This window comes from Caenorhabditis remanei, chromosome IV, assembly GCF_010183535.1.
Source record: "Caenorhabditis remanei strain PX506 chromosome IV, whole genome shotgun sequence".
Classification (NCBI taxonomy): Eukaryota; Metazoa; Nematoda; class Chromadorea; order Rhabditida; family Rhabditidae; genus Caenorhabditis; species Caenorhabditis remanei.
In genome coordinates this window covers 17,386,298-17,403,705 of record NC_071331.1, presented here as the reverse complement: position 1 = coordinate 17,403,705, position 17,408 = coordinate 17,386,298, and the positions used below count along the sequence as shown (strand labels likewise).

General features: G+C 38.3%; 9 protein-coding genes across 9 annotated transcripts; 4 read left to right on the top strand and 5 right to left on the bottom strand.

Moving 5' to 3' along the window:
• Positions 1–112: 112 nt before the first annotated feature.
• On the top strand, positions 113–2,261 carry GCK72_014851 (uncharacterized protein; the record flags this gene model as incomplete). The annotated part of the gene is made up of 10 exons (XM_053730494.1): positions 113–173; positions 219–448; positions 696–765; positions 825–1,052; positions 1,099–1,184; positions 1,237–1,559; positions 1,605–1,718; positions 1,772–1,994; positions 2,045–2,131; positions 2,187–2,261. The coding sequence occupies 10 exons, from the start codon at positions 113–115 to the stop codon at positions 2,259–2,261; spliced, it is 1,497 nt and encodes a 498-aa protein (XP_053585266.1).
• Positions 2,262–2,760: 499 nt separating this feature from the next.
• On the bottom strand, positions 2,761–3,984 carry GCK72_014850 (uncharacterized protein; the record flags this gene model as incomplete). Its single annotated transcript, XM_003108403.2, has 3 exons — positions 2,761–2,979; positions 3,253–3,339; positions 3,706–3,984. 3 exons carry the CDS (start codon positions 3,982–3,984, stop codon positions 2,761–2,763), a joined length of 585 nt encoding a protein of 194 aa, XP_003108451.2.
• A 675-nt stretch (positions 3,985–4,659) lies between these two features.
• On the bottom strand, positions 4,660–7,293 carry GCK72_014849 (uncharacterized protein; the record flags this gene model as incomplete). Its single annotated transcript, XM_003108498.2, has 7 exons — positions 4,660–4,803; positions 4,855–5,160; positions 5,209–5,916; positions 5,966–6,927; positions 6,976–7,076; positions 7,125–7,201; positions 7,246–7,293. The coding sequence occupies 7 exons, from the start codon at positions 7,291–7,293 to the stop codon at positions 4,660–4,662; spliced, it is 2,346 nt and encodes a 781-aa protein (XP_003108546.2).
• A 378-nt stretch (positions 7,294–7,671) lies between these two features.
• GCK72_014848 (uncharacterized protein) lies at positions 7,672–8,890 on the top strand (the record flags this gene model as incomplete). The annotated part of the gene is made up of 6 exons (XM_003108683.1): positions 7,672–7,731; positions 7,777–7,990; positions 8,041–8,107; positions 8,154–8,486; positions 8,536–8,791; positions 8,843–8,890. The coding sequence occupies 6 exons, from the start codon at positions 7,672–7,674 to the stop codon at positions 8,888–8,890; spliced, it is 978 nt and encodes a 325-aa protein (XP_003108731.1).
• A 233-nt stretch (positions 8,891–9,123) lies between these two features.
• GCK72_014847 (uncharacterized protein) lies at positions 9,124–10,290 on the top strand (the record flags this gene model as incomplete). Its single annotated transcript, XM_003108529.2, has 5 exons — positions 9,124–9,189; positions 9,240–9,365; positions 9,413–9,664; positions 9,716–10,006; positions 10,054–10,290. The coding sequence occupies 5 exons, from the start codon at positions 9,124–9,126 to the stop codon at positions 10,288–10,290; spliced, it is 972 nt and encodes a 323-aa protein (XP_003108577.2).
• A 444-nt stretch (positions 10,291–10,734) lies between these two features.
• GCK72_014846 (uncharacterized protein) lies at positions 10,735–11,133 on the top strand (the record flags this gene model as incomplete). The annotated part of the gene is made up of 1 exon (XM_003108471.2): positions 10,735–11,133. The coding sequence occupies one exon, from the start codon at positions 10,735–10,737 to the stop codon at positions 11,131–11,133; it is 399 nt and encodes a 132-aa protein (XP_003108519.2).
• Positions 11,134–11,218: 85 nt separating this feature from the next.
• Positions 11,219–12,146, bottom strand: GCK72_014845 (uncharacterized protein; the record flags this gene model as incomplete). Its single annotated transcript, XM_003108736.2, has 2 exons — positions 11,219–11,488; positions 11,532–12,146. The coding sequence occupies 2 exons, from the start codon at positions 12,144–12,146 to the stop codon at positions 11,219–11,221; spliced, it is 885 nt and encodes a 294-aa protein (XP_003108784.2).
• Positions 12,147–12,439: 293 nt separating this feature from the next.
• Positions 12,440–14,696, bottom strand: GCK72_014844 (uncharacterized protein; the record flags this gene model as incomplete). Its single annotated transcript, XM_003108444.2, has 4 exons — positions 12,440–13,028; positions 13,078–13,310; positions 13,356–14,459; positions 14,508–14,696. The coding sequence occupies 4 exons, from the start codon at positions 14,694–14,696 to the stop codon at positions 12,440–12,442; spliced, it is 2,115 nt and encodes a 704-aa protein (XP_003108492.1).
• A 333-nt stretch (positions 14,697–15,029) lies between these two features.
• On the bottom strand, positions 15,030–15,344 carry GCK72_014843 (uncharacterized protein; the record flags this gene model as incomplete). Its single annotated transcript, XM_003108535.2, has 2 exons — positions 15,030–15,164; positions 15,210–15,344. The coding sequence occupies 2 exons, from the start codon at positions 15,342–15,344 to the stop codon at positions 15,030–15,032; spliced, it is 270 nt and encodes an 89-aa protein (XP_003108583.2).
• Between the last annotated feature and the right edge of the window lie 2,064 nt (positions 15,345–17,408).

Here is a 17,408-nt window from a genome sequence, read left to right as displayed (position 1 = left end):
TCTGAAAAAAAATTAATTTACGTGATAAACTATTTCTATCAATTTGAAAAGAAAATTAAGGAGTGCTTTATTCAAACATTTACTCGTTTCGATTACAACCTCTGGGACTAAAATGGATGTGAAAGCAGTCGAAAAGAAGCGTAAGAAACACAAAACGAGTGTTCAGAAACCACGTGAGCCAGAAATCGTTGAAACCGTGTCAAATCAAAGAAATTCAGATGGAAAAACGAGAGACCCCAGTAAAGTTCGTAAGCACAAAAGCCATGGGACGCAAAACAAAAAGCACAAGAAGCGTGGATCGAAATCTCGCTCGAAAAGTAAGAAGAAGAGTGGATTTTTGTGTTGCAAAAAGAAAAAGAAGAAGCGTTCGAGAAAAAGTAAATCAAAAACTACACATAAGCAACCTAGAATGAAGCCGATAGCACCGTTACCTCCGGTGCCCAATGAGGTATGTTTGTCGAAAGTTTGTAAGCATTTGTCGAGAAATTTTTGCATTTTTCGAACATTAAGGAGAATAAAAATGTTAAATTTGAATAGTTCTTTTAAGCTTGGAAAAGTTAAAAAAGGGAGAGAAAAAATGGGAAATAAATTTCAAATATCTCTAGCGACCGTACCTTTATCGTTCATTACGAGACCCCGCACTTGCGCCGCGACATGTTCCTTTAAACCACCGTACCAACCGTAATCCATTTCAGCAACTTGGAGAAGTCGTTTTAGTTGGGAACACTCCGAAAGTTCCAGTCACACCACAAAAGCAGGAAAAAGGTAGTTTTAAAGAGTCGAACTACGAAGTTGACATTTGAATCATACAAATAAAAACTCAGAGCCACTTACACCAGAAAAAGAAGGGGTGAAACCAACGACAGCTAAATCAGCGGAAGATGTGAAACCATCAAAAGAAAAAATTGGAAGTGAAAAAGATGAAAAAGGAGAGAAAACTAAAGTAGATTCAACAAATGGGAGTAAAAAGGATGAAAAGGAGAAAACCGATCAAAAATCTGAAAATCAAGAGAATGAGAAGAAGAAAACGATAGAAGTGGATAAGCTTCTGGGTGAATATGATAGTTTTGAGATAGACAACAACATACGGAATTTCAGATGAAATAGAGAAAAATGAAATTGATATGAGCGCACTGAAACCGTTGGGTGAGAAACTTCTGGATCCGAAATCGACTTTAGCAGTTGTGAGTTGGCTTTAAACTCCTGAATGAGAACTAGAATTTTTTTTATTTTCAGAGTGATTGGAACCAAGTTTCTGGTTACATTCCTAACCATGTTTCGAAAAGAAACTTCCTTGCAAACATGTCGAAAAACCGATTTGCCGACATCATTTGTATGGATCATTCACGTGTGAAAATGTCAGATTCCTCGTATATTCATGCTAATTGGGTCAAACTGAATGACCGGAAAAAGGCGATTCTGACTCAATTTCCTCTACCAAATACTGCTGCTGACTTCTGGCAAATGTTATTGGAACAGAAGGTTCAGTGTGTTCTTCTTATCATGACAGATCAAGAATACAAGAGTTTTGACGGGGATTCTGTATTTCCGAAGAATCAGTTAGTGAACTGATTTCGGAAAGAAATTTAGATTTTAAACTTCAGAGACTTCTTAAGTTTCGAAGAACGATCGATTCGAGTTGGAGAATTCAAGCAAGTTGAGATGGCGAAAGGATGGAATTTGAAGGTTATCAGTGTCACGAATGGAACTTCCAAGACGTAAGAAACATTCGTTTCGTTAGTTTTTGTGAACAATCCTTTTCTCTCTTCAGATTCATTCACGTCCATCACTACAAAAACTGGCTTCACGATTCGATTCCATCTGAATCAAAACACATTTGGCAGTTGCAGTATCATCTTGAAAAGTACCCTGGACCGCCCGTCTTCATGAGTCTCTCGGGGTGTGGAAGAGCTGGAACTTATGCTCTTTTTGAAAGTGCCAACTTTTCTCTGCTAAAGAGACAAGCTGTTAATGTGCCGAAATCTCTTAAAAATGTGAGTAACTGACAAGTAACTTAAATACATTCAGTTCCACTGTATTTCAGTTGAGAAATGGACGACTTCACTCTGTTCAAAACGTCAATCAATTCTCATTTGCCTGCATGATGGTTGGTGAACAGATTGCCGCTGATGTATGTTTTCTATATCTCTACAAATTGGATTTTACCAAATTCTCCACTTTTCCAGGGTTGCTGCAATCGAATTGGCAAAGATCAAGAGAACAGTATAACCACCATTTTGAGACAACTCACAATTCAATAGGAGAATTCGAAATTTCAACTAATTTGTAATAAATATGAATGTGCACACAAACAATTCCGATCGTTGCCAATTAGACACACTCCGATCGGAGTCAATTATTCAACCGCATTGACTCCGCCCCCTTTTCCTACCATGCACTTATTCCGTTTTATAAGAAAACAGTACTGTTCGAAGAGTCGTCCTTATTCAGTTCTAGAAGATTCTCTGGTATTTTTCTGATATTTTTCTGATCTCATTTCCATTTTTTGATTGTTATTCGATGATGTCGTCGAATGGAATTGTCGAACCATTGAAAATAATCAAAAAATGGAGAGAGATTCAAGTTTTGAATTGGTAAGAAGTCCAGATGTATCCAGGTCTTTTTGTGAAAAAAATAGATGCAGATTTATCATTTCTGTACAGTCAAAATAAATACATTTATTCAAATAAATACATTATGAAAGCCAAATATACAATACACAAAATTACAGAAAAAAAAATATATCAGAGAGACGAAAATCTAGACAATTTCTTGCAACTCAATAAACGAGAGTTCCGCAAGATTTCTTGATGAAAGATTCTCGCGTGGAGACTCTCCGTGTCTTACTGTATGCCCAGATTTTCCAGTAGCGAAATTCTTGAGAACTTCTGTAATTGTTGGCTCGTGCTTCCTGGATTGAATGGTGTCGTGAGTGGCAGCAACGAATAGTTTGATGATGTCATCGCGAGATTCTGGATTCTGAAAAAGTTCAGATTTCTTATGGAAAAGGGAAATTCTAGTCCCATAAAATAGACAGAGATTATTCAAAGAAGTTATTCAAGGAAGTGTTCCTTATTGGAGCCCACCCACAGCCTAATCTGACTCTTCGAAGCCTTTCAATCAATCTAATTGCACTCGTCTTTACGTAAAAAAGAATGAAAAGAAAAAAGAGATGACACATCTTGAGAATCAATTTCGAAAAGTCTAGAAAATGGGGATTAAAGAGATTAAAAAGATTACGAATCTTATTACCTTCGTCTTCATCTTCCACGTCTCAATTGTTTTCGACCATTCACATGGTTTCAGTCGTTCGCACGCGTTTTCAATTCGATTTCTTTCCTGAAAATGAGGAAATTATTAGGAGAAGAGGAAACTCTTCATTTAGAAGAAAAAGTAATCCCACTCATCGGAAATTATGACACTTTTCAATTTCCTGCCCAGTTTGTTATCCATTTCCGAAACGAATTACGTCAATAGATTGGTGAAGCAAGTGATCAAAACTGAGAAGAAAAGACAACAACTATTATTAGAAAAAGAGATTTCTAGAAGAATCTCTCTCTCGGTAATCATTTATCTGTCATGAGAGAACTTTGAGATTAGAATAATAAGAGGCTTTAAAGTCTTTGGGAAATTGGAAGTTTTATGAAAGCACATGTTATTTGAATTGAACATTTCGAAATCAATATTTCCTTTCTAGAAACTCACTCCAGCATCGAGTTGCTTTCTGAATCGACGAGATCCTCCAGACATTAACCACGAGTAATCTGGACGTCGTTCAGCTTTTCTCTCTTCTTCTTCTTTCATTTCTTTATCCAACTCGTACCGTACAACTGCCATTTCAACTTCTCCGATTACCAAATCGAACAACAAAAAGTTATCCGCGTAGTCACCGATTGTCTTTCGATCATCACGAGCACTTTGAGTTTCAGATGGAGAATCGAAACTTCTGGCGACGTTGTCACCTTGGAAAAACCAGCGGAACATTCTGAAATACGGAAAAATACGAAAATATGAGAATGGAGAACCTGAAAAGATGAAGAGATGAAATGAGAGTGAGAGAGAGAGCAACCAAATCAAGGCGGCTTATCCGCATTTGAATCATCACTTCGCTTGTCTCACTCGGCTTTTTATATGTGCATAACATCCCCTCCACACGAAATGCGTTGCTATGGAGATGATAGGTTGTGAAGAGGGTGGAGTCATGTGAATATTTATTTTGCTTTCAGCAAGATTATAAAAAACATCAGAAACGAAAGTAAAGATGCGGCACATATAATGATGAAAACTGCTGGAGGTTGGCTTGAATGAAAATTTTAAAAGATGACAGAGGGTTCGGAGATAATAGACACATGAGGGGAGGGGAGGGGAAGGAAAAGCACTAGATTATATGAAAGGCATTTAAAGGGAGGACAAATATTCATCTAAATAAAATCAAGAGCATAAAACCATACTTGCAAACCGAGCCGACACGGGCCGGCGCATAGCTCACATAAAAATAATTGTTTTGAGCTGAAAAATATACCAAAATGTAGATCTCAGCGAGCTACGCACCGGCCCGTTTCCCGGTTTGCAAGTATGCATAAAATAGTCATATATGGGAGCTGAGTATCGGTTTTGATTTAGATTTGAAATAAGAAAAGAACATGAAACTTGAATTGATCAATGATGTTCGAAGCGAGGCTTTTTCAAATGTGGAGTCGCGTGTTGGTAGAGATATCCTGGGGCCACATTTGGAAAACTTCTTGGTGGCATTGACTTTTGCTGATCCTGCAGCCATCTAACTTGAGTTGCTGGTCCGTATCCCTAAAACAAAATATTTGCGTTTTAATCGGACTGTGCTCAGAATATTCTTACCTTCTCATTTTTAGCTGCAATTCTGAAAATAATTGCTGGTTTATTGGTTTGATCGACGTAAGCTGTTCCCAAGTTCGCTTGTGGGACTTGGCACTCCGCGTGGGGTCCGCAGTACACTCTCATGAATGCCAACTGACTATCAGCAGGATTTGCCGTTTGACTCTTCACTGCCAAATAGACACTGTACTCGATGATTTTTCCAGAAACATTGGTGTTAGATGGTGGCTCCCATGTAAGTTGAGCACCATCTTGAGACTTGGTGATTCGGATGGAAGATGGAGCACTTGGATACCCGGGAACACATGTCTAAAATTGGAATAAATGTTGTATTGTTTTATAAAAATGGATTGATACCTTGAACGAAGCTGTTTCACTCCAAGCTCCTTTTCCCAATCCATTAATGGCGCTCACACGGAACCGATACGTTTGACCGTTGATAAGTGCAACTTTGTCTTCAGCAGTGAAGTTTGGCTCGTTTATACATTTGAATGCATTATGTTCAACTAAATCATGAAGTTGCTTCTCAAGAGGTTGTTGCCGAGCATTGAAATAGTGAGTGACGTTTATTGACGCATTCTTGATTATTCCTACATCGAACCATGGGAGATCGTCATCCGCGTTTTCGAATTGTACTTCCACTTTCTTCTTTTCTTCTCCAATCTCTTTTTTAACATCACTATCTGAGGTCTGCGCAGTTGCGTTTTCAGAACTGCTTTCGCGCTTTTTCGAATCAACGTCTGCTTGGGAATCTCCAGATGGTTTTGGAGACGTCGAGGTTCCCTCGTTCTTTTCAGAATCTTCGAAGAGATCTTGTGGGAGTCCTCCTTCTCCGATAGCTGGTTTGGAAGGAGCTGGAGTAGTGTAAGTTGTTCCTTGAGTTGAAATCAACGAAGGAGTTACTCCTTTGTTTTGTTCATCTTCCTTCTGAACAGTTGCCGCCGCTGGTTGTTTACGAGGAGATACTTGTCCTCGTTTTGCTGGAGATGCCGATGCATCTTTCGGGTCTCCAAATCCAATTTGCAAAAAGTATCCAGTAGCTCCTGGCACTGGTGGCCACGAAACCTAGAAGTACCGAAGTGTAAGTTTGAATTAAAAAAAAACAATGATTTACCTCAAGAGAACTGAAACCAGCACGCCCAAGTTGAACTTTAGCTGATTGCTCTGGTTTCATGGTTTCCAGTACCCACATGTCACGACAGCAAACTTGATTACTCCACGCTTTACGATATCCATCTCTTCCGGACCAAATGAACATACGGTCTCCCATCGCAGCAGCGCAATGTCCGGAGCGCGCTCGGGGCTCATCATCCTTATCGGTGTCGTACTGCTGTAATGGAACCCAGCGATTTTCTTCTACGTCCCAACATCCAAGAGAGCTGGTGCACTTCCACTCCTTGTCTTGTTGCTCACCAGGAGCTGTTGGCATGACCGGAACCCATCCTCCATACACGAACATTTTCGTTCCTATCAAAACAGACGTATGAAGTGATCTTGGCATTGGCGGGAAGCCATGGCGTGGATCAGTAATTTTCATTTCAGTCCACTGCAAAGTATTCAAGTCCAGATACCAGAGATCTCCGAGTCTGTTGCCGTCCATTCCTCCGTAAACTACCATTCTTGAAACTCGGTCGTTTTCATAGAGAACAGCAGTATGGGACTCTCGAGCAGATGGTTGATCTCCTTTAATCTCTGGCTTTGACCAAACAAGAGCATTCGGAGCTGTTGACAGATCAAGTACGTAAAGATCATTCATGTAGCGTGGAATATTTCTTTTGTTGTCATTCAAATCATTGCACAATCCACCAAACATATAGGCTTTTTGATTCTTTTCAGAAACGACAAAACTGTGTCCGATGCGTGGAGCAGGAGGCAAATCTTTTCCCATAACCTTTGTTGTCATTCGACGCCATTCCCAACGAGTAGCTGTGAGCTCGTATACATCGTTCGAATATTTTCCGTATTCTACCATTCCTCCAAAAATGTACACTTTTGTTCCGAACGCAGCAGCGCCAAAAGCAGCAGCCGGATGAGGAGCTTCACCACGTATTTGAGGAACGACCCATTCACGAGTTTCTGAAACCTTTATTTTGCCCATCGTTTTATGCTCTTTTCAAAACTCACCGGTGTTGTATACATGCAGCTCATCAATCATTCCTTCATTTCCGCCACCGAAAATAACTATCAAGTCTCTTATGACTACTGCTCGATGGCCGTGTCTCGGTCTATAATACTTGTTTATTGAGTGTTATCTTTGAATATTTTTATCTTACTTCGGAGTTGGTCCATCATTCTCGTTAATTTTTCGCCACCGCACTAGTTTTTTGTCGGTTTCATCTACTGGTGCATTCTGAAAATCAATAATACAGTTTTCATAGTCAATCAGAAATTTACATTTTCTTCATGGTAATCCATGTGATCCAGCTCATTATTTTCGTCCATTATGCCTGCAATAATTATGAGATAAATTAAATATATTGCAAATTCATCAAAAAGGAGCAAAAATACGATAAAGAACGAAAATCTGAATGTGGCGCGCCCACCGATTTTTTGGCATTGTGCCAAATTCTCAATGGAGCGCGTTTGCTCTTTTGGTTTCGAATTTAATTTTTTTGAAGGTGTCTTTTTTTTCAACCTTTTCAAGGATTATTGGTATCTTATTACCAGATTAAATGATTAGTTAAATTATTTTTCTGTATAAAAATCAACACATCTATAAACCACATATTATTCCGCTTTAAAAACCGGTTTTACCGATTCGAAATTTTTAGCGAATCTCAATAACATCTCAAACTTTAATTATTATTTGTTACAGAAAAAATGATGCCTATAGAAGTTGAGCTTACAGTGGAAACGCTCACAAAACTAGTTCCAGCAAAGGTAATACAATTATATGTAAACTTATAAAAAATCAAGATTTTGCAGCAACCTTCAGACTCAATGGCAAAAGTGAATAGTCTATCCTTCAGCTCATCAGGAGAAAATATGATTATGTCAACTGATGATGATTCCATGTTCTTATATGATATGAATTCTGGAATGCGATCTCGCAGTGTCAACAGCAAGAAATATGGATGCTCTCATGTAAAGTTCGCTTCAGATGCAATGTGTGCGCTGCATGGATCTACAAAAGTAGACAGTGAGTTTACTCTAATTTTTCCCTTCTAATTGTAAGTTTCTTCTTTCCAGATACAATTCGATACTTGTCATTAATTGACAACAAATACATTCGGTACTTTCAAGGGCATGATAAACTGTAAGTATACGGTATCAAAACTTATTTTATTTTTCATCTTATTCAGTGTCACTGGAATCAACGTGTCTCCATTGGATGATATGTTCTTGTCGGTGGCCGAAGACAAAACAATTAGGTTATGGGATCTGAAAACACACAATTGCATAGGCTTGATGAATCTATCAGCCACTCCGATAGCTACATTCGATCCAGAAGGACTTCTTTTTGCTGCTGGATTGGACAACAACATCATCAAGTTATATGATTTGCGGTCGTTTGACAAGGGACCATTCTCAAGTTTCGGTCCATTAGAAAATGAACACGGAGTTGAGTGGACAGCAATGAGATTCTCTCCATGTGGAAAATACATTCTTATCTGCACAAACTCGGCACAGCTTTTGTAAGATTTCGTGTTATTATGCTTCATTTATATCAAAATACATTTTCAGTCTAGTTGACGCATTCTCTGGAGTCATCAAGAATGTTTTCCAAGAGCATCAGAATTGTCTTCGTATTCCAATGATGGCGTCTTTCACACCAGAGTCATCTCATGTGATGGTTGGAAGTTCAGACGGTATGATCTACTTCTATGACGTCGAATCAGGATCAGTTGCTCTCAAAATTCCTGCCCCAAATAATCAGCCATGCCATATTGCTGAATTCAGTCCACAACACTTCGTAGCAGCGACTGCAGATTCAAAACTGGTGAGACTTGAGTTCATTAATTTTTTCAGTTCTTACAAACGCCTATTTCAGACGCTCTGGTGTGCAAACGATGATTTGAAGGCTCGCGCTCAACGATAAAGCATACGATCTCAACTTTAATTTTTATCTCTCATACTTTCCAAAGTGAAATTTGTATTTCTTTCGCTCTATCGGTTATCTGTCGAATCTCTTTTGATAATAAATGTCTCAATCCTTTTTATTCCTTTTTCATTCTTTTCATCATTCAACCGGTTTTGTGCTTGCTGTTGGTTATTTCTCTCTTCGAAATATACAAAGCTGTAAATCAGCAATGACTATTTGAACAGGAAAACATGCTCGCTGAAGAGACGTTGATCCCCCTGGAACCAAATGCATTTCGAGCGCTAACTGCGTCAAAAGTAAAAAATAATGTATTTTCGATCAGACAAATGCTTATTTGTTATTCCAGAAATTCAATGAAACATCAAATAAATTACTAGATTTGGCGTATTCAGAAGATGGAAACGGATTACTTGTATCTGCAGAAGATGTTATTCTTGTGTACGATCTTCATGATGGTTCTAAATCGAAACCAGTAATTATTTGGACAAAAACATTACTTTCATGCTCATAAAATTACAGGTTGAATGCAAAAAGTACGGAGTTGATCGATTAGAATATTTGACCAGTGAGACTTGCGTCCATAATGATACAAAAACTGGCAATGTAGTCAGATTATTGAATATTACAAAGAAATCGTATATAAAATACTTTCACGGACATACTGAAAAGATTATTGCGATTCGAAGTAATCCAAAGTGTCGTGAAAGGTTTATTTCGAGTTCTTTCGATGGGAGTATTCGAATGTTTGATTCCAGAACATTTGATTACTATGTGAGTTGTCCGTTTTATTAGTCTCTAACCTTCTTTGCTTTCTAAATTCAGGGATTCATACACACTGCACATCCCGCTCTCATTGCATTCGATCCAGAAGGGTTACTGTTTGCTACTGCTACAAAATCTGAAACTATCCGATTGTTCGATGTTCGGTCTTTCGATTTGGGACCTTTCCAAGTATTTCGTCTACAGAAAAACGATAATGACGAATGGTCGAATATTGAGTTCTCATCGTGTGGAAAATTCATACTAGTCTCGACGAAGGGAGAAGTTATCAAATGGGTTGACGCATTTACTGGAGTAGTCGTACACGAATTCAAAGGACATAAAAATCCAAACGTATTTTTAAACTTCCTTCAACTAGCTTTTCCAAATTTTTGTTTCAGAAAATAGATCTCCGAGCGACAGTGTCTTCTGGTTCTGGATATGTGATGGTTGGAAGTGCAGATCGAAATATTTATGTCTACTCAACAGAGAATGGATCACTAGTTTGCAAACTACCAACACCATATGTTGAACCTTCACATGTCGTTTCTTTCAACCCGAAGCAGTTCCTACTGACTTCATTGGGAAGAGATGTGATTCTGTGGGCACCAAGTGAAGAATATAATAACGAACATTGATCTCGATAATTTTCCATGAATCTCAATACATTCCATATGTCATTTTTTATGTTGTCATTTATCTTCTGTTATCAGAAAAAATCATGTAAAGTCAATGTTGTCTGATACTCATAAATACTCGGTTCCTTCAAAATGTTAGTGAAGATCAAAGGAAAAGTCTTCCCTTATGCTATTTGGATGAGAATGACAATATGTGACAGAAAGGGTCGAGTTTACTTTGTACATTCTGATTCCTTTGAATAGTGATATTACATTGTTGTATATCTCAAAACAGAGGAATTAAAATATAAATGCATTCAGCAAACTTTGAATAAATGGAAGCACGAAAGTGCAAAACATCTTGTTTTCTTTTTTTTACGTTTCAGACGAAAACCAATGAGTTAATTTAACTGTTACTGTAATGAATTTCAAAAATACACTTTTATTCAAATCATTGTAGTTAAAATGGACGCAAAAGCTTCTGAAGCCACTAACTCTGTCGATGAGCAACTCGTTTTCGGGAAGGAAGAGTTTAAGGAATCCGCTGAAGACACCAAGGAAAATGCGTCAGAAGCTGGATTCAAGATTTCTGATGGTTTCCACTCGATCACTGATTCCATGGAAAGTGACTCCGGCCACAAAACCGGAGAAGCTTTCAATGAACCCAGGAATGACATTGGAGACAACCTCCAGAAGAATGTAGATGCGGTGAAGGAGATTGCTGGAAATGTAGCAGAGGGTGTGAGGGATAAGGCAGATGATGTTGCAGAGGATGTTCGAGAGAATATTACTGAAGCAGTGAGCAAACTTTCGGAAGCTTTTAATTGTACTATTCCGGAAGATATAGTTAATGAAGCTTATTAATTAAAAAAAGACCCTCATTATTTATAACAGTAATTTTATTTCAACAACTGTAAATTCAGAAACAACACAAAAATGAGATTCAACATTAACAATTATACCTAGTCGTCACGGTAAACGCTTCTTCTGATTTCAAGTATTTGCAGATTTCAGCGATAACCGTTTTCTGACTATTAGGCATCAGTGCAATAAGGAGATCGAAACGACTGAGATCGGCAAGTTTCAGCATTCTTTCAGCGAGATTTGGAATGGTACGGTTGGTTTTGAGATGGAAGTTGAGAGCGTTGAAGATGTGAGAAGCGTATGCATCATCCAGAAGTACATCGAACAACTCGTGATACTTTTCTACTTTGATGTTCTGGAATTAACTATTATATACTGAGAAAGAGAGTATCACCCACCAAAAAGTATTCAGCAAGAGGCAATAGGGAAGGAGCTTTACTGAGTAAACTGACAGCGGCAACAAAATCTTGATAATCTTTTGGATGCGGTGGCAGTTTCGTGAGATATTTCGGTGCTTTCTCTTCATCTGGTTGCTTCAATAACACTTCTTCAATTTTCTCTTTATCATAGGAAATTGTAATCTTTTTGAGTGCATCTTTAGACTGAAGGAACTCGTTTCTTTCAATTAAATCCAGCTCTAAAACTGCGATATTTTTCTTTCCTTTCAACTCTTCTGCCTGCTTTTCCATTTTCTCATCTTTTAAATATTCAGCACATTTCACCATATCTTTGTATGCTAACTCATATAATTCCATTGCTTTGAATGCTTGAGCTCTTCTAAAATATGCTTTCGCTGCTGATGGATCTCTTTGAATAGAAGCAGTACAGTCAACTTGTGCCAGTACAGGAAGATCTACATTCAGTTCTGCCTGTGCTCGATTACTGAATACCACTGGATCAGCGAAACATTCCAGACTCTCTGTATAATAAGTGATCGCTTTGTGATACTTCTTCTCTTTAAATGCTTCGTTTCCTTTTGCTTTCAGACGCGCCGCTTCTTGAATTTCAGCCATCTGAGTTTTTTAAACGTAATAAAATACAGAACCATTATATGGACAAATAGATGGAATAGGATGTGAACCATAAAAGTTCCGTTGAACATTTAAGAAATAGAATAAATAAGCAGTGATTTATAAATTCGCACCCGCAAAGTAATAAGTTGTATCAAGCATTACAAGATTTTCAGCACTCATCATATCACAAGAAAAGGTGAACAATAAAAACATGCATCTAGAGAATAAATTACATAAATTATTTTACAAGGCACAAAGCTGGATTAATGAATTACAGATTAATGAATTCTAAATTAAATTTGGAAGTTTTTAATTGAACGGAAATCGGTTCGAAGTCGGACGAAATCATGAATTAGTTGTCGGTCCACGTTCTCGAGTGAAGAAGAATGAGCTGTTTCATTCACTTGATCTGGGAGAACAGCGAGGAGATTAGTGAGAGCTTGAAGACTTTCCCATTGTGCAAGAGCTTGTTGAACTCTCCATTTCGATATGAGAGTTCTTAATTCTCCAACATCACAAAGAAGAAGAACGGCTCCAGTCGAGTTATAAGTGAATTGTTTGATATGAGAGAGCATGAATACAAAGAGACGATTAGCCAGATCAGATTGAAGTGCTTCGAGATTCTCTCCATCACATCCTAATTCCATTGCTGCAACTTGGCTGGCGAGAAAACGAGAAGCCAATTGACACTGTGGAGATACTCGAATGTCGATTTGTTGAGAATCTGGACGGAAATCAGTCTTCTTTTGTTCACTGAACAAAAACTTCACGTATCCAACAATGCTGTTCAATTGGCGTTCCAATCCTAAACTCATTTTGGATTCCAGTGAGCGAAGAGATTGTTGCCACTTCTTTGCGACGGATGGTTCAGCAATCGTATCTCTGAAAAGCATAACAACTAAAAATTATATAAAATCTTCTTGAAGCTTACTTGATAATCGGGAAAATTGGATCTTCGAATTGTTTGATCATCAAAAGAATCACGCTTGTACACTTGGCAACGACAGAGAAGAAATATGCGGGTGGTTCAGTTTTCGATTCGGCGAGAGAGATTCCAGCAAGACCAGTCTCCACCGCGTAGTCCAGGTGGTCACCGTACAAATATTTCAGAAGACAATCAACAATGTTTTCCACGTGGCGAGGTAGATCTTCTTTGTCGCAGAGCTATAAATATTAGTTAAAACATCATTTGATAAAGTTCTAATTTACCTGAACGGCACGATTGAATGCATTCTTTGTCTCCTGGAGAATAGAAATAGCTACATCTTCAGCCACAAAAGTCTCTCCTCCGTAAGTCTCAACATTCATCAATCGAGCAGCCACATCTCTTTTCAGCTCGTGTAATCCTCCTCCGATTTGTTTTTTGACATGTTTTTTCGATTCGTAAAATCGTTGAAGTAGACTCGAGCATTGATCATTCAAATACTTCAGTTCTTCTGTGCAATAAGTTGCAATATATCGTTGGAAAATTGAATCAGTAAGTGTTGACAAAAATGCACTATCCGGACTGATGTGAAGTTTTTCCAACTCTTTGCACATTTTCAGTGTACTCGAATAAAGAGATGCCAAATCTCGAAGATAATGTTCATGGTCTTCGGTTTCTTTACACTCTCGAAGACGTGCATTAATTGTTTCTTTCATTCGTCCGGTAAACAAATTGAGCACCAACTTCTGCATTACCGTATGTGGAGAAGGGAAAATAGCTGAGATTCGTGGCTGTTGAGTACGGCATAATTGAAGACAATCGGCAAGAATCTCTCCACCATCACCACGGGGATGAATCGACTGACAGAGGAACTCCACGTAGCGATCAACACAACCAGAGTATCCTTTGAATTCACTCAAAATCTTTGCAACTTCCGCCATCTTCTTTTCATCTCTTTGCGATCGGACGAATTCTTCGATAAGAAGATCTTCGACTACTTTGTATCTCTGGGCGATTCTTGCTTGAACAGTCGAAAATTTATCCTTATTGAGTTCTTGTGAAATTGAATATAGCTTATGAACTAGATCCGCTGATTCTAGAAGTTTATCAGGATCAGTGAAAATCATCGAGTTGAGTGGCTGATCCGAAAGGAATTCATCGAAATGTTGCATCAATTGATAAGCGTCATGAGCACGAGAACGTGGTTGGTCCACAGATTCCAATTGATCTCCCAGATGAACAACTTTTGTGGAAACTGATTGCATCGTATGATCCAATTGCTTCATTTTGTCAATCGCTTCTGAATTTTTCTCATGAAGACGTTGAAGCTTCTGAACGTATTCTTTTTTTTCTTCGTTCATTTGCTTCTCCAGCGTATCGATTTTACTCTAAAATACTATTTTGATTCTACTGTAAGCAAAACTAATTATTATTACTTGAAACTGGTCACATAGCATCTGTAAACTGCCGATTTCCTCCTCGAATCGTGTTTTCAATGAGACTGGGTCATTGATCGTTTGGGCACTTCCAGTCATTCTCCATGCTAGTTTTTCGACTAGATCAATTGCATCAAAAGGTTCTTGTTCAAGATCTTGAACGTAGGTTACATACTGCCCTCCACTCATCTGAAACTTTTTTCTTCTTTCCACTGATTCTTCAGAAAGATGCGACAACAAAATACTTAATGGTCACAAAGAACCAATAAAATGTTTCGAAATTACACCAATTTTCTTATCATTTGGGAATTTTTATACTTTTTGATAAAGCACGGTTTGTATTTTGAGCAAATAACAGGGCTGAGAACATAAAAGCAATGCGAAAATGAAGGCGACTTAGTGAGTGTAATATGGCATCGGATACTGGGGTTGACTAGTACAGAAAGTGACAAGATTATGCAATATACAGAAAAATTAATGGGTTTTCGTGATTCAGTAATTATTTTACAAACATAAAGTATGCTATCCTAGTTTATTTTTATTCGCTTCTTTCTTCTTTTTATCGTCATCGTCATCGAAGAAAAGCAGTGGGAACATTCCAATGAGACATCCGACGGTCAGCCCAGCTGCACGCGCCGCATTTGTTGCGAACCTTGCCTGAAATTATAAGTTTTTTCTTTGTACAATTTCTGAGAAACGTACCTTTCCACTATCTAATTGTGCAGCTGTCAGAACAGGATGTTTGATTCCAACACGTTGCACGGCAACTTCAACGTAATGTGCTAGACCAACACCGGCAATGTCTGATATCAGGTTTCCAAGGGCAGCGGCAGCCATTGTTGAGATGGCAAGAACAGCGCCGAGTTGTTGATCGATATACTCTCCAGCTAGGATCATGATCATGTTATCGAGAACACCAAATCCGATGAATGGGATGGAGTTAACTAGAAATATCCCTTTGACTTGTTCCGGAGTGAGATCTTCAACTTTTCCTTTTTCCTTCTTCGTCAAACAATCATCTAGAGCTGTTTTGAGCATCAACTGCTCAGAAGCAGAGAGACGACTAGCAATCTCCATGGCATCGTCGGGTGTTTCGATGATCAGCTTATCGAGATGCTTGAAAGCAGCCGTTGTAGACCAACGACGTGGCGGACAGTTCAAGAGCATCCGATAGCCTGCTCTACCTATCGTGGCAGATGCCAAACGAACCGGTGAGCTGATCATTTCTCCCGTTGCCTTTCGGCAAACCGCGCCTGTAAAATGAAAACCTTATAATTAGAAGAAATTAACGTCAAAGAGTAGAAACAATTGCCGAATTTTCTTATTTGAAACTGATGAGAGAAGTTAGTTGTAGTCTCACGAGAAGTGCTAAGCTGGTTATCTACCGAAATTTACGTGCAAAAAATACAACTCGTAGTATTTAATCGCCTTCGGCATAAAGAGAGAAGCCGGCGTAAACAATAAAGTAACTTCGATGGAAAATCTACCAGAGAATAGAAAAAAGTACAACCTTAATAATGAAAACTTTATGAACAAAACCCATATTGCAAAACAAAAATCAACCGGATAAATTAAAACTGGAATTTGAGAAGACTCGAAAAAAGATTAACGTCCACCTCTTCCTCTCCCTCTTCCACGACCTCTACCTCTCCAATTCTGTCCATGATGCTCTCGTGAAGTGTGCTGTTCGAGTACCTGAAAAGACGTCACTGATATCATTTTTATGTCGCCACGATGGCTAGAAGGTACAAACCTGCTCCTCTTGAGTTTTTGGTCGCTCGAAAGTACCCGTATTTTTGGGACGATTGTGAGAGTTTTGTCTATCTGAAAGGATAGAACTAAGATAATTGAGAAAATAGTTGTCACAAACCATAGTTGTGCTGTTGTTGTCTGAATGATTCTTGTTTCACTCCAACCATCTCTTCAGTTCTTCCACCACGATCTTTTGGAGCATCGCCAACGGATAGTGGATGTTGCTTACTCTTCGTTCTATTTCTGAAAAAATAATTTGAGAACTCAGCTATTTAGTTTCATGAACACCTTCGGCTCATATCGGATGCTTTTTGAATATAGAGAAGAGATGAACTTGCAGCAAGAAGATGTGCCACATCACAATTGGCTTTGATTTTTCCAATTTCTTCTACTCTAGAGGACAATATCGATTGGATTTTTTCTCTTTGAGCTCTGAGACGATCATTCCATAAGAAAGACTCAACAGTTACTTTAAGACGACTGTTCAGAAGAAGAAGACGATTGTAGAAATCTCGAGAGAATGATTTGCATTGCTGAAACAGTATTATTAGTTTAAAAAAAATTAAAAATACAACAAACCTTTTCGATTTCAGGAAGAGTTTTCTCATCAAGTGTGGCTTTGAATAATGGAGTTCTTCGGCTTTGACTCACTCGACCATCCACCTGAAACTATTTCATTTAGCTCTCATTTTCAATAAAATTTGTACCTTTTGTCTCAGAGTTTCCAGTAATTTCCACTCATTGGAGTTTCCAGCATGCTTTGGAGAGCTGAGTGCTTGAAAAGCTGCATCAATAACAGGAGTCAGCTCGAGATCTCGTTTTTCCGAGACCTAAATATTTTATTACTTGAGAAAGTTGAAACCTTTTCAGAACGAACTTTTCAAAAGAATGTATAATACGTTTTGACACGCTCATTTTCAAGTCTGACCGAAGATCAAATTGTAGTTTTTCTTTTATTTTTGAACTCACGATTTCTCCAGATTCGATTTTTTGAAGCGTAACCAATCGAGCAGTTTTTACTTCTGAATCTAGAAATTTGGAGAGAAGATCTCTTGACGATGAAGATTGGAAGCGTGATGTGATCTCCCCGCATGTTAATTCATCATGAGGGCATTCTTAACAACAAATAATTGAGCTTTTAGAACGAAT